We start from the raw sequence: 27,679 nt of genomic DNA on the forward strand, positions 1-27,679 counted from the left end.
GTGTGTGGCAGTGGTGGGGGAAGTCGGCATACGTGATTAATTCCAATAACTGTTCCAAGCCAAAGGCAACCAACCTAAATCCCCCCTCCCTCTCTCTCTCTCTCTCTCTCTCTCTCTCTCTCTCTCTCTCTCTCTCTCTCTCTCTCTCACACACACACACACACACACACACACACCGATACACGCCCCTGCACTTCCACTCCCATATGTGTAATTCAATTAGTGCACGCTGGCAGACTGTGATTGATTTGTTTTGCAGGAACGAGTGCATGGCTATTTTTCCCTGCATAGGCGGAACCAATTAGGGTGAGAGGAAGAAGGCTGGAATATTCCTCACTTCTCACTCCTCCTCTCATTTCACCCTTCTCTTATCTCTTCCTTCATCTTCTTCTCCTCTTCTCCACCATCTAATATCCCCTAGCCCTATTATTCTATTGATCTCCTTTCTCTCCACAAATCCTCAATCTGATGATGAGCCTCAAAACAACAATTTACTGGAACACTGTTGGATTTATAAAAATACCAATCAGCCCAAACATTAAGACTATGCATGAAAAATAATTCTCATTCTCATTTACAGGAACAGGCACCGAAACCGGCCATTCTGAATAGGGTAGTTAGGGTAAGAAAGGTGCAGAGTTGTTTAATCTTTTTGGTATTTTGGCCAAATCAATAATATCAAAATTATTTATTAAGATCACAATGAGCCATGTTAATGTAATGTGGCAGCTCACCCAGGGGTGGATTGAAACAGGGCAAGCCACCAACAGGACACTAGAGAAATAGGCCTCAAGTGCAGAGACACACAAACAACCCCTCTGGATGTTAGGAACACCAAGACAAAATGAAACACGAGAGGAAAACTTAAGATGTCAGGGGAAAACTGATCAGCTCAGAATTGAGCAAAAGAAAACAAAGGCAAGAGAGCTTCCCAAAACAAAAGGGAGGGACAAGATGAGACAAAAGAAATTAAAGATAGAACACAACTTATTTCTAATTATTTATTTATACTTAAAAATGGTAAAGAAATGACAATATTGAATCCCAGGAGAAACCAGAGAGAAAGCTCTGGTGGAGAAACAGAAGATAGAGTGACCCAGGAGAAAACTCAAGAGCCTTTACCAAATTACCGGCCAGACTTGCATGGCACTCTGAAAAGAGAAACCCAAGACAGAGCACAGAGGTGTGTGTTGACTGTAGGGGTAGCCCAGGTGGAACCAATTGCCACCGAGTGTCTCTGTCTCCCTCTAGTGACTGGGGGTGGCTTAGCAGGCAGCCTTGCCCCAGCCCCAGGCAGACCTCTTACATGTCTTATTTAGTTTTTTCCATGTATCTACACTCAATGTTCATTTTATCAGCACCAGTGTCTGTACAAGTGCACTTTTTAGTTTACTATTACAGGTCATAGTACGTTTTTTTTGAGGCAGGATAATTCTGTAAGCTGTTCTTGTACTGAAATATAACAAAACATACCACATATAGCATGCCATGCAACTAGAAACAACTTTACATACAGAGCACACAAGAACACCTGGTGCCAAGGTCATTTAATGTGACAGCAGCAGCCGCATGAGACCATACAATGCAACTTTTATCATATTCCATCTGTTTCCTGTAATGTTCTCATAAACTCAGCAGTGATGTGCACGTCAGCCAGAGTGCTATATCAGGCCATTTACTTTGACATTCCAAAACACATGTACTAAAAGCAGGGCAGTGTTAACATCAGCCTAATTATTAGGCACAGTGTTCAAAGAAATATGAGCTCTGCAGTCTAAAGATGAATACTGTTCTTTAAAAGGGTAGTGAACTTTGTTTCTTTAAAAGAAAGAAAAAGCTGCATTCAGAGTAGATAGAGCCTGGTTCACAAATATGACATAATTCACTGCTTTGAATAAGTATACAGTGAACGATCACCAGATTAAGAACACTTACCTTGTATCTACGTTCATTGTCCATTTTATCAGCTCCACTGACCATAATTAAGCACGTTGTGGTTCTACAATTACAGACTGTAGTCCACCTGTTTCTCTGCATACTTTTTATCCCCATTTCTCTCTGCTCATCGATAATCAGGACCCCCAGAGGACCAACACAGAGCAGGTATGATTTGGTTGGTGGATCATTCTCAGTGCTGCAGTGACACTGATGTGTTTGTGGTGTGTTAGCAGTGCTGCTTGAGTTTTTAGACACTTTTGTAGATGTAAAGGCAGAGACAATATTTCATCTGTTGTTGCACATTTTGCAATGGTCATCCTTAAATGTTTCATCAGTGGACACAGGACACTGAACACAGGACACTTGGCTGGATAATTTTGCTTTGTAGACTATTCTCAGTCCAGCACTGACAGTGTCCTGCTGTGTCTGATCCCCTTGTACCAGCACACACTAAAACACCACCACCATGTCAGTGTCACTGCAGCACTGAGAATGATCCACCCAAATCATGCCTGCATTGTGGGGGTCCTTACCAATGAAGAATGAGGTAAAAAGGGGCCAAACAAGCATGAAGTGCACAAATGGACTACAGTCTGTAATTGTAGAACTACAATGTGCTCCTGTACTGTTGGTGGAGCAGATAAAATGGACAATGAATGTAGATGCAAAGTAGGTGTTCCTAATGCAGTGAGCATTCAGTTTATAGAATACAAATAAGAAAATATTTGACCAACCCATGGAAATCTCTGCACAATAGACAGTCATCCAGACTTTGTTCAAAATAACAAACAGAGAGAATAGCACCTTTTCAAACAGAAAATATAGAATGTGACCCCCTTTCCCCAACAATGTTTTTGGGGGAAACTTGCCCAAAGCCGCAGATTCCCTTAAGAGTCAACTAACAGTTAAAACATAGACTCTAGAGCACAGCAGACACAGCATACAGCTTTCAAAAACAGGTGTGTCCTTTGAAGTTTTCTCAGTATTTCTCATGCACTATGGTAAAAATCTTGCTTGAGTGGCTGCCACACGGTCTCCCTGCCCCAGAAAGTCTCTCTCAGCCTAGGCCTGCAGTCTGGACTGTCTGCCCTGGGCAAAATCCCCTTTATGGCAGGCTAATCCCATTATGCAAATACAGAGTTCATAAGTCACTTTCATTTTTGTGAGCAACAATATGATTTATGCGCTGCTTTCTCCAAGGCATTAGGAATGCTGGTGCTGGTTGCTTAAGAATAAGCATGCTTGAGGTTGTGTGAGGCATCGTTGCATTCATTGTATTGTTGGGATGCTTCCTGCAACACTATTAGGATATGTAGGACATTGTTGTTGTTTTTTTGTAACTAAAACTTGTAGCTCTAAAATACAAGGAACTAAATAATTCTTAATGTACAACCACCATTTCCAAAAATGTTGGGACAAAATGCAATGTGCAAATCAATTGAACACCATATTTAATTCACAATTATACACTGTCAGAAAAAAACGTACTGTAGACGGACATAATTTTCCCTAATGGTACAAACAGTATAATTGTACCTTTAAATGTACAACAGTGGTTTTAAAGTCCAGTTGTGTTCCATAAAGCTACATTACATTCTCTTCTCCAGAAGATGTGATGAATATCTGTAATCTATCCTTATAGAATGTGTAAAATTAAACAACATATTATAAGTCCTGGAGATGATATAGGCATTAGAAATGAAAACAATTTATAATATAGACTAAGGTACAAATATATTCCCTAATTAAATGTACAGAATAGGCACACTTGAATGTACTACAACAGTAACAGCAAATGGCACCACCACAGTGACAACAAAAGGTACCACCACAATGACTTTGACAATGATTTTTCTGGCAGTGTATAAAGAAAATTATTTTAAATGTAGAAAACTAGAGTTTAAATTAAATAAATATTTAATACAATTTTTGAATATGATGCTAGCAACACTTTACAAATATGTTGGGACAAAAGCATTTTAACCACTGTGTTTTATCACCTTCTTCTTACAACAACACTCTGTAATATAAATGTTTGGGAACTGAGGTGACCAACTGCTGTATTTCTGAAAATTAAATGGTTACCATTTAATGCTAGAATGCTAAATGGTTATCATTTAGCATTCTAGCTTGTTACAGGATTTCTGCTGCTCAGCAGCTTGGGGTCTCCATTATAAGTTTTTTTCGTTTTATAAATCACCATAACACCACAAAATGTCTCCCCACCACATTCCTTTATAATATTTCAGGCAAAGACTCACACTCACGTGAAATAAGACAAATTCAGAAGTCCTCTTCTCTCTGTAAGATATAATAGTTTGTAAATGTTTCTGAGTTCTGAACAATAAAGCTGTATTTAAGAATCTGAGCTCTTTCTTGAGTAACTGAACCTCTACACGTCCACGGGCAAAGCCAGGGTTCGTGCTGAAGAACCTACTCTACTTTGGTTCCAACTGGGAAAATTTTTTCTTTGATTCACAAACAAGTTTATGTTGGTGGAATTGTGCTGAATGGTTCCAAATTTAGTCCATTAACTGGTACCGTTCCCTCATTGGTAGAGAAGCTATATAAGCAGAAAAGCTGTATGTGAAATATGGCTGAACTAACAACAGACTGTGTAGTAGTAGCACCTTATGAAATATGGCTGAACTAAAAACAGACTGTAGTGAAAGCACCTTGTGAAATATGGCTGAACTAACAGCAGAAGGTGAAATAACGTTTGTATTTGCGCATGCGCGTTTCAACATTAGAACTCAATAAGTCAGTCAGTCAGTAAACGAAAATGCCTCTTTTAGGCCAGCTCAGTAGGAGGTCCAGCAAAAATATGTTTGGCACATGGATGGCAGCATGGTGCTCCAAATCCTGTATATATCATTTAGCATTAACGGTGCCTACACAGATGTGAAAATCATCTGTGACATTTGCACTATTGCACATCCCTACCATTATAGATGCTGGCTTGTGAATTGTACATTTACAGTAAGCTGGATGGTCCCGCTCCTCTTTAACCCATAAGGTTCAACATTCATGACTTCCACAAAGAATTTGTATATATTCATATTATTAGAATACTATGACCACCTCCTTGTTTCTACACTCACTCTATATTCTCTCAGCTCCACTGACCACAGAAGAGCACCCTGTAGTCCTGCAATTACAAACTGCAGCCCATTTGCACTGCATAATTTTGGCCACTTTCAACCCATTTTTCAATGGTCAGAAAGCCCACAGGACCATCATAGAGCAGGTATGACTTAATTGGTAGATCATTCTCAGTGCTGAAGTGATCCTGACCTGGTGGTTGTGCATTAGAGTGTGTTGTGTTTGTACAAGTAAAGTTTCTGAACACTGGGTCCACATACTGTGCATTCTATACACATACCTCCATCTTGTAGATGTAAAATTTTTGGTTGGTGGACTTTTCTCAGTCCAGTAGAGACAATGAGGAGTATAAAAACTCATACCAGCACAACACACACTAACCATCAATAATCATAGAAATGCAAAGTACTGCAGTATGGTCAGTGAAGCTGAGAGAATGCGTGTCTGTATAATATGACTGTGTATATACACACATTTGCAATCAAAATTAAGCAACCCCATTGGAAATTAGGTTTATGGCAAAAAGTTTAAAAACGTTCAGCTGTTTGCAATAAAACAATAAAAAGATCTAATTTAAACAGCTCGGCACAACTAATATAATAAGTTTATTATTTAATGACAAGTTAAAAAGCGCTGGGATGTTGGGTTCAAGTCCCATCTGGGTGGAGTTTCCATGTTCTCCCCGTGTCTGCGTGGGTTTCCTCCGGGGGCTCCGGTTTCCTCCCACAGTCCAAAAACATGGAGGGTAGGTGAATTGGCTTCTGTAATAACTGTCCTAGTTTGTGAGTTAATGAGTGTGTATGTGTGAGTGAATGTGTGTGTGCCCAGATATGGATTGGCGCTCTGTCCTGGGTGAAATCCTAGTGCCCGATGCAGTCCTCCAGGTGGACGGTCGTTTCTGGTTGAGAGTACGCTGTGCGCGTTTGGCTGCCGCTTCTCGCCAGTGTGTGTGTGTGACTTGAGCGTTCTGAGCAGTGTAGATTGTAAAGCGTCCTTGGGTGTCTAGAAAGGCGCTATATAAGTGTAACGATAATAATAATAATAATAATAATTATTCAACCCTGTGAATTAAATCCCTCATAAGAGCACACAATTGCAAATCTGATGTTGTCTCAAGCACTCATGATGCAACTAATGAAGGTCTGCTTTTGTTGCATCAGGTGTACTTGACATAAAACATCAAATACCTGAACAGGCTAGGGGTTTGCTGACTGTGGCGTTTGATTGCCTGTCAGTCCAAAGAAAAAAAAAGTAAGTTGAACAAGGTAAGAAAGGATACACTGCCACAAGATTCCAGAGGAGGCAGGTGCTCAATACATGGAGTGATGTGTGCAAATGTAATCAATAATATATTTAAAATAAAAGAGCTTGACTCCTTGCATTCACTGGGCCATGTTGTAGGACAGACAGATTCTTGCACATTTGCTTTGAGAGAGCACATGCAGTGTGCCCAAATAGGCTTAAGCTAATATAGCTGCCTAAAAGTTATGACTGAAGTTAAGAAGAGTGTACAAACTGTACTAGCAGACGAAGTACAGAAACCACTAGCCTCACAATCTACGTCATTAAATTTAATTGCTGGATCATTTGACTCACTTGGAGGTGGTTTGATTTAGATTAGATGGATGTTGCTCAAATGCTACAAATCTACAAACTATGTAGGATAGTGGTTGCTGTTAAGAACAGCTTGATAATTAACTGTTTTTATCAACATCTGTGAATAAACCACCACACAAAATTTGAAGCTGTCTGACAGAAACTTTAACAGAATCATTCTGCTAAAAATTGCTTTACGATAAGAAAAGCAACAGATGGCAAGACAAACCTACTGCAGTCTACTGGAGGGAGGGCAGCGGGGTAGGAAAACATCCCTCCTCTGCCTCATTGATTTGATTGCATTTGAAATGCTTTGACTGAATACAGTGCTGTGAAAATGAATTACAGTACAGGGAAACCAAAGGAGCAAAAATCCAGAATCTTACCTAGTGATGCTTAAAATACTTAAGACCCAAGATATAACCTACCTCCCTAAAAATTCTGGTCAAACAACTCTGCCTAAAAAGTATCATTTTTGTCACCAAACTCATATTATGTGCCATATTTCGCTACCACAACAGGTTCATGGTCAAGCAGAAAATCTTAGCCATACCTCTCCTTGACAGTGCAATCCATTCTACAAATATTTGCAACTACAAAGCTACTATTTAAAAAGCACACAGATGAGTTAAATGCCCAAGGTCTGCAAGGTGCACTGGCGTTATGGTCATTAAAAGAAAACCTCACTGTCTGCATCACAACAGATAGCAGTGCTAATATCAATGAACTAAAGATAAACAATTGGATGAGGCTTTTTGCTTTGGACTCAGACTTTATACTGCTTTGATGAGTAATTTGGGTGCTTGTATAAATTGCAGTTTAATTAAAATAAATCTTATTTCATAGAATATTTAAAAATAGAAAATAACAAACAGTATTTATTGGCCAAGTATTCTCACATATATAAATAATTACAATAGCTCACAGTGCACAGTACCTACAAAATATCACAGCTGTACAAAAACACAAACACATTCTACCACCCACAAAGATTTTCACATAACTTTCTCACGCACAATCTTGTAAACATTATGTGCAAAGTTATATATTTCATTTTAAAGGGCTAAGTGCAGCAGTTAAGAGATGTAGAGGCAGATTAAATTAAGGTAGATAAAGTGAAGTACAAGAGGAAACACTAGTCAGAGATTTTAAGCACAGAGAATCGAGAGTATTGTGTGTGTGTGTGTATATTTATGTGTGTGTGAGCAAGTGAGCAAGAGATAGAGATAAATAACACAATCCAAAATAAATAAGAATTGCAATACAAAAACGTACACTTTGTGAAAAGGCCTGAATATGGTTTGTTGTGTGCATTTATATAATTAAAAGAACAGTAGATATGATTAAGGTTTTTTGCTCCTGGGGCTCCTGCAGTCTCTGCAGTGCTGGGCCAGTGTAGCAATAACAGAGGCCCTATTCTTTCTATCACAGGTCAGTAAAGCTATATATATATATATATATATATATCCATCCATCCATTATCTGTAACCGCTTATCCAATTTAGGGTCGCGGGGGGTCCAGAGCCTACCTGGAATCATCGGGTGCAAGGCGGGAATACACCCTGGAGGGGACGCCAGTCCTTCACAGGGCAACACAGACACACACACATTCACTCACACCTACGGACACTTTCGAGTCGCCAATCCACCTGCAACGTGTGTTTTTGGACTGTGGGAGGAAACCAGAGCACCCGGAGGAAACCCACGCGGACACGGGGAGAACACACCAACTCCTCACAGACAGTCACCCGGAGCTGGAATCGAACCCACAACCTCCAGGCCTGGAGCTGTGTGACTGCGACATATATATATATAGTATGCACACCCAAAAAAATTTTACTGGAGGCCACTGCCTATAGGGGAATGGTATGAAAGTCCATATCCCAACTATGGGTACCATCCTGCTGCCTCTGCCCACCTACAACCCATTTAGAAGCCCTACTCATCACCTCCATTGCCTTCGAAAATGCTCACAGCGAGATGCAACCAACCAGTTTTTCTCATTTGAATACATACTATCAAAATCCTCCTCTAGTTCCTTCATTCCATTCTTACTACCTTCACAAGACCTTATTAACCAAGGTCTTAAGCTTAAATGGATCCTTAAAAAAGATGTTCTAGACCGCTCTTCCTTATTTCTCATCTTACTCATAACTACATTTTTACGTCTTCCTGCAACATTTTAATGCCCTCTCTCTCCTTTTCAGTTCATCACTTCCCTTGCTCCCTCAGGAAACTCAACTCCTTAACAAGTCTGTCTATTTCTACCTGCCATCTTGACTTTATTATACACTTTTTTATACACATTTGCCATTCTATATAAACAATTTAACCTAGCCTGTTCAATTTATCCTCTGCTGTTTCCAGCCACTAGACCTTTCAAATCATCATTCAAAATTCTCCATGCCAAAAATTCATTCACCTTCTTGTGAACTTTGCTAGAATTTACTCTCCGTAGAAGTAGAGGTAGTGATATGATATCCAACCAACTGTGGTTTGTAAATGGCTGTTTCAAACAATTTTGTATCATTCAGTGAGAGGCTCATACACTTCTTCATACAACTTTTTATTCCATAGTGAATTTTTAGTCCTCTCACTGATGTCGGCCTGCTCCACCCACACATGCAAACCTGCAATTTCTTTCCTTCCTTAATCATCTCAATGCCCCCTATATTTACCTCTCTTTTCACAGTCAGATCTGTTCCAAAGTTAGTAGCCATGTCCTATACTTAAGTACTGTTATGTCTTACATTATAATCATTTGCTAATAGGTGTCTAACAAGTTATATACATTTTATTCATATGACTGTATGCTATTTGGGCAGATGTATTGTGACAAATACACATTACACCTACATATATCTGTTTTACCGTTGTCACAACTAGTGTTTTATTTCATTCCAAATGTGTTCAATGTAGTTGAGGGCAAACTCACCCAACCATGCTTTTACTAACCTTGCTTTGTGCACTGGGGCACAGTCGTGCTGGAATAGAAATGGGACGTCCTGAATTTATTTCCAAAAAAGTTGGAATAAATTGTCAAAAATGTCTTGATATGCTGAAGCATTAAGATTTTCCATCACTGGAAATAAGGGGCCTAGGAGAACCCCTGAAAAACAACTAACAACTATATAACATTATCCCTACTCCAAAATTACACTGACACTTGGCATAATGCAGTCAGGCAGGTAATGTTCTCATGGCATTCACCAAACCCAGACTCAGCCATCAGTTTGTCAGACAGAGAAGGGTGAATCATTATACTACAAAACACCTTTCCACTGCTCCAGAGCACATTATTGGCATGATTTACACCAAAGAGGTATGCAGATACTGAGTCAGCAAAGCATTCGCAACATTAATTCACTGTGGGCATCTGAACTTGGAAACCCTACTCTTTAACTTCATGTAGTTGCTGTGTCTCCCAAATACATCCAATTTTCAAGATCACTTAAAACCTATGTGGGAAATTTCACAAATTGATTTCAACAATGGTGGCATCTGATTACAGTATCACGCTCAAATTCAGTGTGCTCTTAAGAATGACCTATTTATTCACTGTTGTTTGTAAAGGCAGACTGAACAGCTAGATGCTTGATTTTATACACATATGGCAATGAGGCTGAATTAAACTGAATGAGACTGAATTCAGAGATTAGAAAGTTTGTCCCAATAATTTGTCCATATATAGTATATGTATTTTAACATTTGTTGCATATAATCCAGCCCTGGTTAGGATGGTTAACAATTTTTTTATTTAATTGACACTTAAAATAAAATAATCTTCATACAATGTTGTTTTGAACCCAATAACAATGGAAATACCTTTAGCCCTAGCTTCTTTCAAATGAGGAAAGGCATAGTTGGCTGGCAACATGCCAACAAATAACTTGGAAGCAGGGCAAAACTCTAAAGTTATTCCTTATTTTCCAGAGCCCGGAGAACTTGTGCTGGACGAGATCAAATTAAATTTATGCTAGTCTGTATGACACTTGTCACAATGTTCTCTGCCAGCTACAGGCCACAGCAAGGGACATTAACATAAATAATGTGGCCAGTGGGCCGAGAGGAGTGGAAAAGACATCAGACCTGAAAGAGCTGGACGGGGCTGGACATTTTAGCCACACACTCCCACACATACTCATTAGCACAGTCTCCAAACATTGCAAATGTCACACACATCAACCCCAGTCTGGTCCCTCATCATCTCCCCAATCAGTGGGGAATTCACACATTGAGGAATGCACGAATAGAAATACACACATATACATACACACAAACACATGGACATCAAAGGACAAAACTAAAAAAACATAAATATGAAAGGACATAACACATACCCACTGAAAAAAGTAATGCACTGAATTCACTTCATACAAATTAATAACGTGTTGCATTAATTCAGTTTTTGTCCAAAACAAAGACCTTGAAATAAAAGATTAAATGCCAATTTTTCTTTACAAATATTTGAGAAGTTAAAAATCATTTCATTTTTAGTATTTTCATTTTATGCATACTACATTAAGTTATTTTCTATAACTGGCATTTTCAGTGTATCCCTAATGGAGAATATGTGCACATTTGGATTAAGTCATTCTAACATATTACTTTTTTCAGTGTATACACATACACAAACATGAGCAGATAAAATATTTTTACTGGGAAGAGAAGTAAAAGAGCTGGTAATCATTTTGGAGAAGGAGAAAGTAGAGTTAATTTGTAATTATATAAGGTTAAGCAATGTTGTCTGTGGTTTGGTATTAGTATCTTACCTCTGATTGGGGTACCCACTGGAAAGAGAGATACAAGTGAAACACACAACAATTGTTATTAGAAAACTACTGAGAAGCTCTTATCATACTGCCATTGGGATTTATACTGTGAGAAATTTATATCAGAGGAAGAATGATTAATTTAGATTTATAGACCTCCCGCAGTCGGACTAGGAGCTTTGTCTAACTGATTCTCTCTCTCCCTGTCTCTCTCTCTCTCTCTCTCTCTCTCTCTGCCTTTCTCTTATCTCTGTCTCTCAGCACATTAATGGAACATAAAGCGCAAGACAGCTTGACGTTCTGATGTGTGTATTAACTCTATCTCCATTTCAAATGATAAGTGCCTGTGTGGAGGCTGAGTGTGACCACATAAAGAACAATGACTAAGCCTCTTTTTGCCAGTTGACCTGCTGATAGAAATGAGGGCTAGGAGTGATGCTAGACAAAGCTAGAGTCTGAATGTTGATTAAGAGGGGAGTCAGCCTTTATCAACATTTTTTTCTGCATTAAGATATGTTTGTGGAACATGCAGTTGAAAATGGAAATGCACTAATGTGAACTGAAGACATGTTTGCCGTACACATGTATAGTAACAAGATGGTTAGATGGTTTTAGGTGTGAAGTAACTCAACTGGCTTGTAACCCATTCATTTATTTACCCTACATACTCATATTAGCCTAAAATATCATACATGGTGGCACCACTCACTCACTTTTTTTAATGACTTTGAAATTTTTATCTGAATTTGATGCTTCCAAAAGCATTAATTCATTATGGTATTTTGAATGGTCAAGAGGAAAGATGAGGTATCACGATTTTGTAGAAGAGCAGGGAGCTATAACCTAAAATCACTATACTCTGAATGTTGTTTTCAGCATGTAATGCAGAGGTAAAAAACAAGATGATGTAAAAAGATGTAAAAATTAGTCTGAGATGGTCATGATAGCCAGATCTGCTCTGGAGCATAAGCTCTCAGACAGCTCTCTCACTCTCTCTTTCTCTCTCTCTCTCTCTCTCTGAATACAGAATGCTTCTTTGTCCATCAGGGGAGGTCATTACTTCACTTTAGGAATGTTTTGCCTGCTTCTCAAGTAACTGCATTATAAACCCACTTACTCTTATGTTTCGGAATTGTATTTTAAAAATAATTCTATTGTATTTAAAAAAATTAAAAAAAACAACACAAAAACACTATACATTTTGTGCTTTTTTGCCTGCGCTGGGAAACAGACTTCATATAGAATTCATATGGCATCTTCCCTTTCCAAGAAGCCAGGACCCATTCTGTTAAATAATGAAGGAGCAGGCTAATCTTTCAGCATGTGTTTTAAGGCAGTGCTGTCAATAAGCAGGTAAAACATTTCTTCCTTGAACATTTTGTTTATGTATATTTTAGAGGTTTTAAGGAACCAGGAAGGGAACAGAATGTTAAGGGAATGGTTAATTGTTAGAGTTTGGTTAGAGTCAAAAGCACCAAAGGCTGCAGATTCAAGCAGTTTTTATTCTCTTGACAGAGTTAAGGTACTGGTAAAGGTTCAGGTGTCTGGAGAGAACTAGTTAGGAGTTAGCCGAAGTTAGACTAAGATTAGAGACTTGGTTAAGGCTTGGTTAAGATTTGGATAAAATGTTAATAAAGCATATGTCATTACGCAAGATCATCATGTAATGTTTAAAAGAAGGAAGATGCAAAAAAAGGAGAAAATTCTATTTAAAAATATAAAATAAATATTTATATTTTCTGGTCATTACTCCTTAGAAGTCAAGAGATTACATTATTTTTATATGATGTAATTATTGGTTTTATTGTTTGTAGGACCTCAATAGCTGCTATTCTTCCTGGGGTCCAAGAAACAAACACAACAATGCCATTAATGTATTCATGTTCTAATTACATATTGAATATAATATGCTAATCAGTTTACATTCATTCTGTATGACCATTTTTTTCTGCATCTTTTTTTCCTTTTTTTTTATAATAGCTTTTCTCCAACATCAAACCACAAGAAAGTATCTCAACTTACACACTAAAATATTGTAATTGAGATTCTAGGTAAACCTTTAATTAGCACCGAATCTTTAAATTAAGGGGAATTTAAGTGGAATTTATTTAATTTAGCAATTATTTAGAAACCATCCACTGAAAGTTCCTTAAGGGAATCCAAAGTGGTTCCCCTTCTGTAAAGCTTTAAAATAACATTTTAGCACTTTAAATTTAAAGTTGTACATTCCCTACAAACAGAAGTGTTTGTGGTATGGATGAAATTTGAGAAAACTTGTTTTTTTGAGATACCAGGGAGAATTGCTAAGCATTGAATTGAATTTTGCTCTCATATGCAATAACCAGTACTTCTAAGGGTTCATTCAGAAAACCAACATAAGAAGGAATATTTACAAGAGAGTCATACTGACGGAGGAATTCTCTCTAGGACTAGAAATGACTACATTAGCTTTGTAAGCTTTTGATTTGTTGTAGTCCCACTTTTTTTCTTGACAAATACAACAAAAATAACTCCCGTCCCTCAAACAACAAGTGAATAGTCTCAGAGTGGAGAATTTGCATGGGTTGCACAGACTGGCTGTACTCCCTGGAATGTTAGAGGGCATTGTGCTGTCATTTACTCAAACATTGCAACCAGAAAAAAAAGGATTTGTGCTGTGGAGGTGCTGGGGGTGGGGAGACAATCTGGCCACAGCCTCTGTCCATCTGCATGGCTGCAACTCAAACTGGGCTCATGGCCATGTATTTAGCCCAGGCAAGGCCACAATGTCCTTACTAATGCCTCCACTGTGAAACATACATTCTACAGTTTCTCAATCTAGATGAGCCTATACTTTACCAGTCACTTGTACAAGAATCATCTGAATTATAATCCTTCATAAACAAATCAGTGCATCACAGACTGTTTAAAAATGTTTGAATTATTTTTGGGAAAATATGTGATTTTTCTGAATAATTTCTATATATAAAGTTTTAGGCCTGTTTTAAGCCATGAAGATCAGCATATCTATTTTTCTAATCTTAAAGCCTAATTAATAAGTGTTGGTTTCCAACACAAGGAATGTCCAGTAGAGATTTTCCACTGAAAGGAAAATATAGCTCATGACTAGACTTAATCCCTATGTAGGACTCAAGCCATATTTATTTTGTGCCAGACTTCCATGTTATTTCTTGAATTTCACCAATAAACTTCATAAAACTGTGTTAAATAATGTAGGATTTAATTAAATTCAGTTTTTTGTGACTTGAAGCACTTTCAAATTGTTTTTTAATATTAATAATTTGCATTTTCAGGCCTATAGAATGCTTTATTGCCACCAACCATGCATTAGTGGCTGGCTAATAACCTTTAACAGTTGAGGCCAAAATTATACATACATATACCTTTTCAAAACTTCATACCACTTCATGTCACCATAAATTCATTTTGGCAAGACAGTTAGGGCATATGCTGTGTTCACATCAAAGGTACTCTTAAACCTATTGATAAAAGACAGATTTCTTTCAGCTTTAATTGACAATATTAGTTTTTCAGTGCTTGAAAAGTTTACAAACACCAAGTTGCCTTCAGAAGTTGATATAATTGACTTAAGAATCATCTGATTTGCTAACTGCTGAATTAGGAGTTATTTATTTTACTTGTCTCTATATTTAAGGATATATAATTAACATTCAGTGTCTTCTTGTGAAAATTTAATACATACCTTACTAACACATAAAACTAATGATGACACATAACATGCACAGTTGTGTAAAACTGAGCTTAAAAGTATGTAGCCTAAGTTTAAGTAAACTTTGGGCAGCTATATTATATTCAAACGTTAATAATTTGGTGCAGCTGAATAACCCCACATCTGACCACTGCATTTCTCATAACTCATGTGTGTTACTCAAACAGACATGCACTTCATAATACTTGTTCTCCAGCCCTTAAAAGCTACCTGTGAGTATCATTTTTTGTGTGTGTTTGCACAGAGCAAGTAAGTAAAGCCGGGGTGGGCCTGTGAGCAGAGCTGGAGAGGCTTTATTATATTATAAAATACACAAGCCCTTCTCCTGTAGCGGTTGTTAATCTCCAGCACCTGACAAGGCCAGAGAGAATCTGGGGTCTGTGGCTGGGACCAGGAGGAGGGGGGAATGTTAACCCATCCGTTCCATCTACAGCTCCCACTAGAGTGTTCTCTAGGAGCAGTCTGGCTAAATAAATACATGCCTAAATCTCTGCCTATCCTGCTGCTGGAATAAAATTATTAGTAAGCTAGTGCCTTTAATTAATTTAACTGTATATTTTACACAGACTGGGTTCCCAGATTATTATTATAGATGATTACTACTACTACTACTACTACTACTACTACTAATAATAATAATAATAATAATACATTAATCTATCTTATTAATATTAACAGAGAAAATATGTATATTTTTAAGAGATAATTACAAAATAATACTAATAATTGATTTAGATTTTTTCCCCTACTCTCACTGGTCCTTTTAACAGAAACACCTGTTTTATTCTTAGTATCGTAGGTTTGACAATGCACAGTATTATATACATCTTTTTGGTCTAATTGAATTAATTATATGAATTATTTAAATTCTAGCAATAATCTCACAGTTACTGACATGTAAGCTTTATATTTTGTTCATAAAATATTTTCTTTTGAGATAGCTGCTCCCTACCGTCTAGCTAATATATTTTCAAACAGAATTCATAACTTTAAATCAAACATAACTGTCTGTGCCTTGTTCAAAGGCAAGGGAAATGACATGCCTTTTAAGTTATGTTTAATGTGATTAGCTGTTTCTTTAACATTAATGGATTGCTGGGTATTTCTTTGCACTTTCCAGCTGTGAAAGATGCATATGGGTTTTACAGAGTAATTATAATCATGAATAATATATTAAATGAGAAATCAGATTACTTTTTGTGGTGATATTATGAGTAATTTACACTCATTACAGGCTGAGATAAGTAACTAGACTGTTATAATAAATTATTTTGAGAAAAGCACTAACCTAAGATATAGATGAATATAGAATGACTCATTTCTCACAGCCTTTTTGTTGTGCTGCAGCTATATGGTAAATGTACCTGACTAATGAACCATAGAACCTATGTACCTATTAAACTGGCATCTAATGTTTTGTTTCAGGTTATTTTATACAACAGAATTTTCCCTGAATCAATCTTACAGGAATGAGCTTTGCTCAGGAAGACAGAGCAGCAGATTTGGTATCTCTGCAGTGAAAGACAGCTTACGATAATATTTGGGTAGTGTCTGCAAATTTGCTTCAAAATCTCTGTGTAAATGCACCTACAAGCCATCATAGATTTTAATGTGTGAGGTTAGGCTACAACATCTAAAGCAGCATGTGCAGAATCTTGGTGGCATCATAGTACCACTCTTACAGAACCGTGACATTCTGTACAATAATTTTTTGTAAGTGTTTTGAAGTCTCTGACAAGAGCCAGCTCAGATCAGCAGAATAAACTCACTGACCATCTATCAAACTGGCAGCTTCTGTGTCAAATCTGACCACATCTAGAGCTAGAAAACTATAGGAAAGCCAGTTGAAGCCATGAGCTGACCACATAATAAGTGGAAGCCATGTCAGCGGCATTTCCATTGGTCTTCCTTCTTCTTTATTACGGCTATCTCTTGAGTGTTCATACTTTTTCATATTTTTTTATATAGAAGGGGCTTGTAGATGATTTTGCTGGGACAGGCTCCATAGATCACTTATTGAAACTCTACCCGTGTGTGTGTGTCTGTGTGTATATGAGCAACAGAAAAAAATGCTACCCCTGGGCAGAAATAGGAAACGCTAAAAGCATACAATGAGGGTTAACCCCCTCAGCAACTTCAATTTCAGTTTTTTAGGTTTTACACTGGAGCTCTTACGTTAATAAAGTTGGCCATAAACATTGACAATTATTTTCAAGAATATTTAAGTTATTATTTCCAAATATAAATACATATGCATCATATACAAACCATCAATGGAGATAAGGATGCTGCTGTGGCCTAAAGTGGGCTCGGGATCTGAAATTTGCCAGTTTGATCCCCACAACTGTCAAAAACATTGGGGATGGAGGCAGTGAAGGATCAGTGAGCCATGAACCTAAAGAGCCATGACAGAAGTGCCCTTCAGCAAGGCATCTTACCCCCACTGTTTTCCGTACGGCACACTTTGGGAAAGCACACTTCATTGTAAACTTTACAATGACAAAAAAAAAAAGTAGAAAGACGTGAAAGGAGATTGTAGCCTCTCTCTCTCTCTCTTATGTGGATTCATATTGCTTCAGAATCTTTTAAAAGCAACTGGGTGTTTTCCACATTGTTTGTTCCACATTGTTTGTCACTGATTGATGTTTTTATAGATCTCTCACAAACACTCTCCAGCATAGTGCCCTACCCATAGTTATTTTCCTTGTAAATTATGATTCATACTATATTTACCTTTCACAGCATGGTAGTTGTGGCAATAAATTTTTGCATTTATTACGATAGCCACAAATGTAACGTTTTAGGATATAAATAAAAATAAGTACGCACATAAGTGGCCTTTGGGCACACTTCAACTAAGAACAGTTTTAATGTTTAAAAAAGAAAAAAAGTGTGTGAATTATATTTATACATTTTTTTAATTCCTCACTTCCAAAATTTGAAATTTTGACTTTGTACTCAGTTTTCCTCAGTATAAGGTTTACATGATTTGCACATAATTGTATTTTCTTTTTATGTACATTTTTCCCAGCACCCCAGTTGTTCTGAAAAAGGGGTTTGTAAATTAGCGTTAAAAAATAAAAAAATAAATAAAAGAAGCTACAAAACTTTGACTACATGGCTAAATCATCCCAAACTTGCCTCAGACATGTCAAGTTCTTAAAAATCTCATGTGGAAGAAAAAAAAGCAATAAATAAGTACTCTAGGAGCTGAAATATAAAATTTTATACATTACAATATTGTAAAAGCTCCAGTGTAAAAAAACACACCTTGCCTAAACAAACTACATTTGTGTAGTTTTTCAAAAATTTTCCCTGAACAATTCCTATACGCATAAGTAGAGAAAGCTGGGTCTTTCAGCTCACAGTATGCAGTCCATACTATGCTTCCAGGGCCTTTTGAGCCACAGTCCAGCTCTCTAAGGAAGACAGATGTGTTGTTGTGAGCAAGTAAGGTCAGCCCATGAGTGAAGTGAGCACTTGATGGCATGTGGTCAGCTGGGACTGAGGGTGTGGCCACCAGTCTACAACCACAAGAAACTGTGAATGCTTCTTGCCTGGCAAAGACACAGACGATTATTTGTGGCTTTGTTTTCTTTCATTTTTTGCTCCATCTGGAGATTTGTGTGGCCATAGAGCACAAGGCAATGCAGAGATTTGTCAATACCTAAATAAAATAACAACACTGCAATAAGATTTTTACTGGTTAAAAAACTGGTTAAAAACTGGTTAGTGGAAAGGGAAAAAATTGAGAGCAAGGGGAATAGGTAAAGGAGAAAAGGAAAGTCATGCACATTTGAAACCACTTAAAATGCCATTTGCTTCAGGGTTTGTTGTCAGCTTTGTGGACTCAGTTTGACACTTACCAAAGGCTTCTGAAAAATGATAAAGAATAAGAAAAGAAACAGAAAAAGGAAAAAAGAATAACAGATTTCAGGTTTGGTTAAGAGAGAGTTTACAATTTTGGTGGGAAAACAGACATTTTATGTTGAAAAAATATCTTGGCTAATCAAAAAAAAGCATCTGACCTTGAGTTTTAAATTTTAGAAAAGTTTAATTTCATGATGTATAATATATATAAATATATATATATATATACATACACACACACACACACACACACAGTTTAGTTGATTTTGCAAGATATTGTTGCAAAATACATTAGCATATGGCTTAAAATCTAATTAATATTTAATAGTTACAAAATACTGTCACAAACTAATACATTTATTGACATTAGTTAATAAAAGTTAATAAAGAATTTAATAAATATTTATATTTTAAAAAGTATAGTTTTGCATTTTGTAAAGTCATTGTTTTGTAGCCTTGACAGGATTCAAAGGCATTTGACATAAGGATTTCAGAATCCATGCATAAGCACTGAATATCATATTACAACAATGCCTGGACTTTTATAAATATACAAGTTACTACAAAATTATAAGATATTTACAAATAAACAACAGAATACAGTCATAATTTGCTTTAACATTGACAAATTGATAGAAATCAGACGTTTGAAGCATCATCATCATTAAGCAGTGACTGTAATAAAATGGCTGTTCATAAAATATCACTTACTGCTTTTTAATAAACATGTTATTCCATGCTTGTGCATTTTTATGACATCCCTATGTATGTACATTTCTGTACATACATAATTTCAGTGAAAAAGGGCAGTTTTAGCTTTTAGTCAGTTTAGTTAGGGCTTATTTATGAAGACAAGGAAAAGACAGTGTATCAGTGTAACTTCTACAGACAAACAACAAACGACACAGAGGATAAAAAAAAAGAAAAAACAAGACACAGCAACACATCAGACCCATAAACATTTCCACAGAAACGGTGACACAATACACATAAAAGATAATTAATAGCAGCGAGATGGATAAACTTTAAGAATAAGTGAGCTTGGGGGTTCCTTTTAAGTAGGAAAAATAGCCTCTTTGCAACAGAATGAGTGAATGTTTTTTCCTTATTTACCCTATTTATTATTTGACCACTTTTATAATTGTACATAACATAACAACAACATTGAAACTTCTTAAAGGTTACATTCTTCATAAGAGTTAACACACTCTGGTCCCTGAACACATGCATGCACCTCCCACTAAACCTACAGCTACAGAAAGAAAAGTGGTAAATTAACCTCAACACTCTCCCTTTTCAGAGTCCCACTGCATTAGTGCTGTCTTCAAGGAGACAAGTGAAAAGCATTTGTGCACAAACGGAATACTCTGAAGCACTACTCTTGTATATGATATCCCCGGTGAGGCCATAATGTCCATTACCATCGTGAATTGCTGCACTCCAGTTTTTACATTGCTCTGAACAGTTGCTACTCACCATCAAAACAGAGAGCTGGGTTAGATTCCCTTTTAGGCCTGGATATCAAAAATCATTACTTTTTAGGCCAGTATTTTTATTTTTACTAAATACCACAGAATACTGAAAATGCCCTGTCTTTCAGTTCTAAATTTCAGGCAATAAGGAGGCTGGCTCCAAATACTAGTCTCTAAATTAGCTGGACTTCTTTATTATTCTTGATGTCAGTAAATCTATTCACTTCTGGCACCTGACCGTTTCTGGTTTAAGCCATGCCTTTTTAATTGAACATTTTTATGGAAAGTAAAGCTGAACTGTTTTTGCATAAATTCTTCTAAATAATTTATATCAGATTACACAAAGCATGCTTCAAAATCATGTATGTATGCAGTTAGTTTTCAAGTCAAATCTTTGAATCCAATTTCTAGTCCTGTATATTGCAGTCACTTGCAAGTATGATGCAAGGATTCAGAATCTGCAGGAAGACATCAAATGCAGACCATGGATTACATACATTGTGCTATATTAAATCCACAACCTATCTTACAGCTAAAAATTATATACATACTGTCCTGACAGTCTGGGGCTGTTATTGGTCTGAGCTTAATGTAATATATAATTGGACTTCAGTAAACTTTGGAACAGACAATGTATTTAGACCAACTTGCTGCTTTTCATAAACTGGTCTCTATGAATCAGCTTTTCATTTTTAAAAATCTACACATACTGAAACAAACAGCTAATTATATAGATATAGGGATATATCTGATGTGTTTTTATATCCAGGAAATTCAAATGCAAAGTGAAAGCAAGTAATTTCAATTCTTCAACAAAAGTCCTAGCACAACACTACATTTGAGCAAAGAAAAAAAGAGGAACACAAATAAGTTACCTGATCTGAGCTGTTTGATCCGCCCATTGCTTGTACTAGGATCAATCGGCAAGAAGTCTTTAAACCAGGTGATCTCTGGATCGGGTGTGCCGCTGGCTGCGCAGAGCATATTGGCTGTGCGTGTGCGTTCTACCACTTTCAGCTGTGGACCCATATCGATGTTTGGGAAGCCTCCAGGTAATTGGTCCTCTGTGGAAGTGAAGAGGAAGAAAAAATATTTTGTAGACAGATTTCATTCTGATATTAAATGTTCCACGACTGCAAATGTAACTGATATAGGTAGAATAGGGTTGGGAGGTATAAAATATAAAGGTAATGCTATATACTGCAGTATTTAAAATTGTGGACAGTATGTTAAACTGAGAGAGGAGCCACAGAGAGGAGGCACTGTAGAGGCTCACTGACTGGTGATGTCACACTGAAAACAGGTGAGGGAAAAAACTAGTCCAGAGTTTAGCTTCAGGTTCAAGTAATATCCAGTGTAGGCATGTTTTAATGCATGTTCATTACGTTGCTCATGTCAAATATATATTTACCTTCATTCCCTGCCAAGCTATCCATTAATTCAGATGTAAATTACATTGACCTTAAAAATTCTGTATTATCTAAAAAGTAAAATTATGCAAATGAGTACCATCTCTATGATTTCTAGCACACTAGATGGATGCTCATGATATGCCTGTAGGCCTCATAAGAATCATGTTAATAAGCTATGAAAGCATTGTTTGAACTCTAGCACTCTTCCTGTCTGTTTCCCTTTACTGGAGATACAACACTAGCCAATTACTCAGAAGATGATTATTGATATAAACTATTGGTGGTTCTTTAAATGGCTTATAGTAGGCCTAAACGTTTCAACATAAATATACATACATGGCCAAGTTGGGTATCTTGATTGCTTTTGTAAAGCTTTTGTCTCTTCTGTCTTGGCACAACTCACTAACATATGACATAAAAAAAACCCATCAAAACAAAACAAAAAAAAAATCAATGGTAATTCCATTACCTGACTAGACAAACACCTGCACGCATTATGCAATATTCTCAGAGTTTCTCAGAGTTCCTTTGTGTGCCCTAAGGGGTATGGTTGGCACCTGTCAATGACCTAGTATCTAGCATTTAACTCACGCATGTCAAGAAATAGGGTATTTTAGACTGGGCAAATTTCTAGGTATTAGGATTCTTTCAGAGAAAATGAGCTAAACGTTTCAGTCCAAAAGCCAAAAAAGATGTATATTAAAGAGACAGAAATGAGCATGTATTTGTCTCTTTGCTTCAGGGCTAAAATATCAATTGCATGGTTGCAGTCCATCAAGATGTGCAACACAGCTGCCTCCTGCCTGAATTCCACTTTAAGATAAATATTTTATCAAAAGCTTCACAAGAGTGAACAGGATTTGTGCTGGTTTAGGCTTTAAGGCCAAACTTTACCCATTGATTATTAACCAGTGCTGATGTGTCATATCTTTGCTTGCTGGATTTCTCTAGGGAGAGATCTGCAACCTCAGCCCCAATTTTGGGCTCCTTCATCTTTTTCTTTGTTCCAGTGTCTGTTTATTTTCACAGTTCTGACTGTCCTGCATGCACAGTTTAATTCCTTTTTACTCACCTCCCCTGGACTAGAGACTTCCCATCATCAAGAATAAATGTAGTGGAACATTCCTAGCCATGTGAAGTAAGCCTTACACTCGAGCTAAGGGTAATATGCCTTGAGCTTAATTAAAAGTGGCAAGTGCTGGGATCAGATGGTGACGAGTTGAGGAGCCCGCACTGGCATTGGCTGAGCAATAGAGAGAGATGTCAGAGCAGTAAAAATTCTATTACTGCCTCCTACTTCTATTACTAGCTCCACTTGTGGGCCGATACCAGTCAAAGGGGGCATTGCAATAGACTTACAGCAATAACAACATCATTTACTGGTGATATTGCACAAAGGTAATAATGACTGAGGACAGGACGAGGTAAGAAAAGCAATAACAACATTTTCAAGATTGCACGACTGATCTGAGATAACACACAGAGCGTGACCCCTACAAACTCCTCACTGGAACACAAGCATTCTTCTAGGAATAGCAGTGTAGAGTAACTCGGTGCATTTCCTGCAGATATGGAAGGCTAAGAGGATGAATGCTGCTTTAGAGCAATAACACCTTCTAGAGGGTGAAAATGAAGAAGATATAATGAATGTACATGATTTTGGGCTATTAATGTCTGCAAATATTTTGTGTTTATTCCCATTGTCAATTCAATTATTGAAGTTATGTAATAACATAATTTTGGGAGTAGGACCACGCCCAAACTCCTCCTCTCAGCCCTATATATAACCCGCAAATTCACGTCATTTCCGCATCAGACAAACTCGCTTCATTTAGTACAGGAGACGAATCTCGATTCGACTGCTTCACTATGTTAGCTCACTCCTCCGCGCTGGGTCTTTCCTGCTGATCCCCATATTCGGAGCCGTGTTCGGCCATTATCAAACCCACCAAGCATCCTGTTTTAAAAAACTTGCTCCCACCTCCACTCCGTCTCCACCCTTTTCTCATATTCATTTATCCAACAGGGGGGTCTGGCTTCATACGCATTCATTCAACCTGAACTCCTCCCCAAAGACTTCTGAGTTAATTATGTGATAAACAACAACCCATTATTTTTTGACCTACACTGCAATAATGTAACTCAGTAATCTAAAATGTTGGATTAAACTACTGGATTAAAACCAAAAGAATTCGTTATTCCATACATGAGATCTCTTCCACGCAAAAAAAAGCAAGCCGACACACACAAAGCATACCAGTACTTACATAGGCTGTCCCCTTCAAAAGAAGACCAAAATAGAGTGTTTCTTTTTCACTTGCAAAAAAGAAAAAAACAAGAAAAAAAAATAAAGTTCAAAATAATGTACAACAAATAAAAATTTTTTAAAAAATATGTTCCTCATGGATCTCTGCTATGGCCATGCTCAGCTTTATTGACATGTGAATCAAGTCTGTAGACCAATCACGCCTAACAGACATGCACTGTTAGAGATGCAGAGAGTTTTATATGGCAACAGCAAAAAAAAAAAAATGAAAACAAAAACATTTTCAAAGCTTAGATCCCATTCATTGTCTGCCCTTTCCCTACTGAGACAATTTAGACACAGGAGGGGAGTGAGGGAGGTTGTCTCACTGCACAGGGTAAAAAGCCACCTGGAGAGGTGCATAAGATTAGTTTGTCAAGCAAGGTAAAATGCAAAATGTTGCCTTTAAGCTCAGATAATATTTTTTCCTGATTTCCTGTTAAATTTAGAAAAGTGTCTAAAATGTTTTGTTGTTTGGATCATTGAAGGTTCATTTTAATGTCTTTAAAAATTCTGAAGGCTTTTCAGTAACATTACTTCATAAAATTTCCTCTAGTTAATTCACTTCCTCAAGATTTGGGCAGTTAACTTCAGGCGGAAAATGGAAAAAATACCTGGAGTGTTAAGAGATTAAAAACCAGCATGAAAAAATATTGTGATAAAAAAAATCTTAATAATGTATTTTTGCCATATCGCCCACCCCCTAAACCCTAAGCATCAAGGGTTAGTCATATGTGCATTTAACATTGTACTTACTGTCCATTCATATCCTGATTTATAAGCATGGACCAGTAATGTGCCACTCTGCTGATAAACTTTGCACAGCTGTCTTAATTGGTAGGCTTTCAAATGTCTATCCATTAGCCTAAAAACACCCTTTTCCCATGTCAAAGAGTGTGGCCATGTTGCAGTACAGCTGATTGAATGCTGTTCTCTCAGTAACATAAGACCAGGTGGTCCGGCACTGTTTTGAAGGACTTACTGCAAGGGTCATATTGTTCCTTAAAATTCAAAGTGGAATGCAATCAGCAGCAGGAGAGCTCACAGAATGCTGGTATTTTGGGCATACATGCGGTCAGCCCTGTTCTGGCAGAAAGGCTGTTAAGCTGCAGTGATAATGGCGTTGTTATGATGAACACTCCAGGAGGGTGGTGGCTGAGTGTTCTGGCCATTTTGTCTGACAGCTGGTTCTGTATTCATACAATCCAGTAGAGTGCTATTCCCCATGGCATTAGCTGCCCTCCCCCCAGTCCAAGCTTGGTAAATAGTGGCTGCAGTCATTACAGATAATTGTCTTTAATAGTTGTCCGTGATTCTCATTATAGGAGAGACAGGTGCAAAGCCTTTAATGTGATTAGTTAGTTTATGATCACGGTTATATCTGCTTAGCACAGTAGTTACATGGAAAATTAATTACGTAATTTGTATATGTATAAGCAGAATGAACATAGATCAAGCAAAAAACATCAGCTCAAAAGTAAAAAAAAATGGTTTACAGTGACAAAGAAATCTGATTAACTAAAATCATATGCCATATAACCATATGACCTACAGTAGCGTATATGTTTTAACGAAATATAGTGATAACAGCAAAAATATCATTATTGTTTTCCAAATCTGCCTCTAAATCACACAGGGACTGCAAATACCAGGAGTGTATCCACTATATTATTATTCATCTTATTAATTTCACTTAGTGAAATGATTTAATTTCATCAGTCCTATAATCAGGTTAAATCACCACAGCCAGGAAAGGGGCTTTAAAAGGCAACATGCATTAATTTTACAGAGTTATCTAGCTATCTGTGCGGTTGGGGGTTGTGGGTAAAGAGTGAGGCAGGCAGGGACAGAGGGGGACGAATAAGAGAGCGAGCAAGCGAGTGAGAGAGAGAGAGAGAGAGAGAGAGAGGGGAATGACCACACTTTTCAAACAGAATGAATACATTAGCATAAATTTGCAGCCCCAGCAGTTTGGATGTAGGGTGTTTCAATTTCATCTGCTGTGCTCTCTTTTGAAAAGCCCTTTAATTATCTTGATCAACAGACGAATAAGTGTTAAAACGTGTGTGTGTTTCAAAGCAGGATAGAAAAAATACTGTGCGTGAATATATTTGAGAGCCACATATCATGGTGTAGAGTCTGAGGGTGCTTGGGGTCAACCGTGCAATCATTACTGTCATACTGTCATGTCAGCATGCTCCAGTAGTCATGGGACAGAGACACTAGTGCAGGAAAACTCATCATCGCCCAATCGCAGAGAGAGCCTGGGCACACAGGGGCCGCTCAGCAGCAGATAATGCCCCATTATTCAGTGCAAATTCCAGTTCTGCTGCTGCTGAGGCACTCTTAGAGCCTCTGATCAGCACATAGCACCGCACCCACTGATAGCCTACTTTCTCCCTGCAGGATCAAGGGCAACATTTCCAGCCAAATTTCCAACAAGGGAAATAAAGTTGTGGTGAGAATGTGAAATATAAGGCCTCTGTGGGAACACAGAGCGCACATAAGCACTTAAGGTTTGGAGACAGGTCTGTGTGTGGATGCTCCAAACTGGCTGCCTGAAATGCAGACTACATGCTGCATGTTACATGAAGGCCATGGAGTCATGAAATTTTCAAATTCACCTTCACTAATACTTCAGTTTCCAGACAGAGATTCAAAGTAAAAAACCCTGCAATTCCCTATCTGACTTCTGACATTCTTCTACTGCCAAAAAAGGTTGTTTCTAAGCTCTCAGTTCCAGGCGCTGTGCCTCTGAAATACAAATCATTAAGGTTGTGTATGTGGAGGTGCTGGAGACAGTACACAGATGTCCCAGTAGCTGCCAGTACACTCCTATTGGGCTTTGATAGAGCTAAAATCACTGAAGGAGCCTGGGCCCTGTCAGGTGCTGTGTAATTAGGCCGTGGCGTGTGGCGATGTTTGCATGTGCCTTGCCTTGCTCATGATCGGGCCCAGCTGTTTCTGCGTCACAGCTGTCAAGGAGACTTATCAGCACCTTAGGAGGTGGAGCCGCCAATGAGCTAGTGAATGCATACAGAACCAACAGAAGGAGGAAAAAGAATAAAAGCATAGTGACTGAAACAGAAGGCTCATTCTGGAGTCGAGTATGCTCAGGCTCTGTCATTCTGAGCTTTGCTAAGATCACTTGGGTGAACTCCTCTGCTGCAACGGAGAGAGAAGTGCAGAGATGTTCTGACAACCTGCGTGTTAAGTGGCTCCCACTAAAGATTATTTTGCAGTACCTGCTTTAAAATGTGCATGCTCAGGGGCAAGTCTCTGGAACATAACCACTTGGGGAAGGTCATGGGGCTGGAGCTATTGTCATGTAGAGAGTATGCAGTGAAATTTCAAAAAGTGGAGAATTACACATTAAAAGGTACAGACAGCATCTGACAGCAGCATATGCTTATTTGAGGTTTGTTGAGCTTGTTCAAAACAGTTCTTTTTCTAAATTTTGTTGTGCTGTGGACAATTACTGC

General features: G+C 37.7%; 1 protein-coding gene across 5 annotated transcripts in view; it reads right to left on the reverse strand.

Moving 5' to 3' along the window:
- The window catches only part of ptprsa (protein tyrosine phosphatase receptor type Sa), a 403,088-nt gene that overhangs the window by 148,969 nt on the left and 226,440 nt on the right, over nt 1–27,679 (reverse strand). For all 5 annotated transcript variants that reach the window (XM_066647371.1, XM_066647370.1, XM_066647369.1 and 2 more), the window contains one exon: nt 21,356–21,544. In XM_066647371.1, coding sequence (XP_066503468.1) covers nt 21,356–21,544 — 189 coding nt within the window. The remainder of the gene's footprint in view (nt 1–21,355; nt 21,545–27,679) is intronic.

The sequence above is a fragment of the Hoplias malabaricus genome, chromosome 16 (genome assembly GCF_029633855.1).
Source record: "Hoplias malabaricus isolate fHopMal1 chromosome 16, fHopMal1.hap1, whole genome shotgun sequence".
Classification (NCBI taxonomy): Eukaryota; Metazoa; Chordata; class Actinopteri; order Characiformes; family Erythrinidae; genus Hoplias; species Hoplias malabaricus.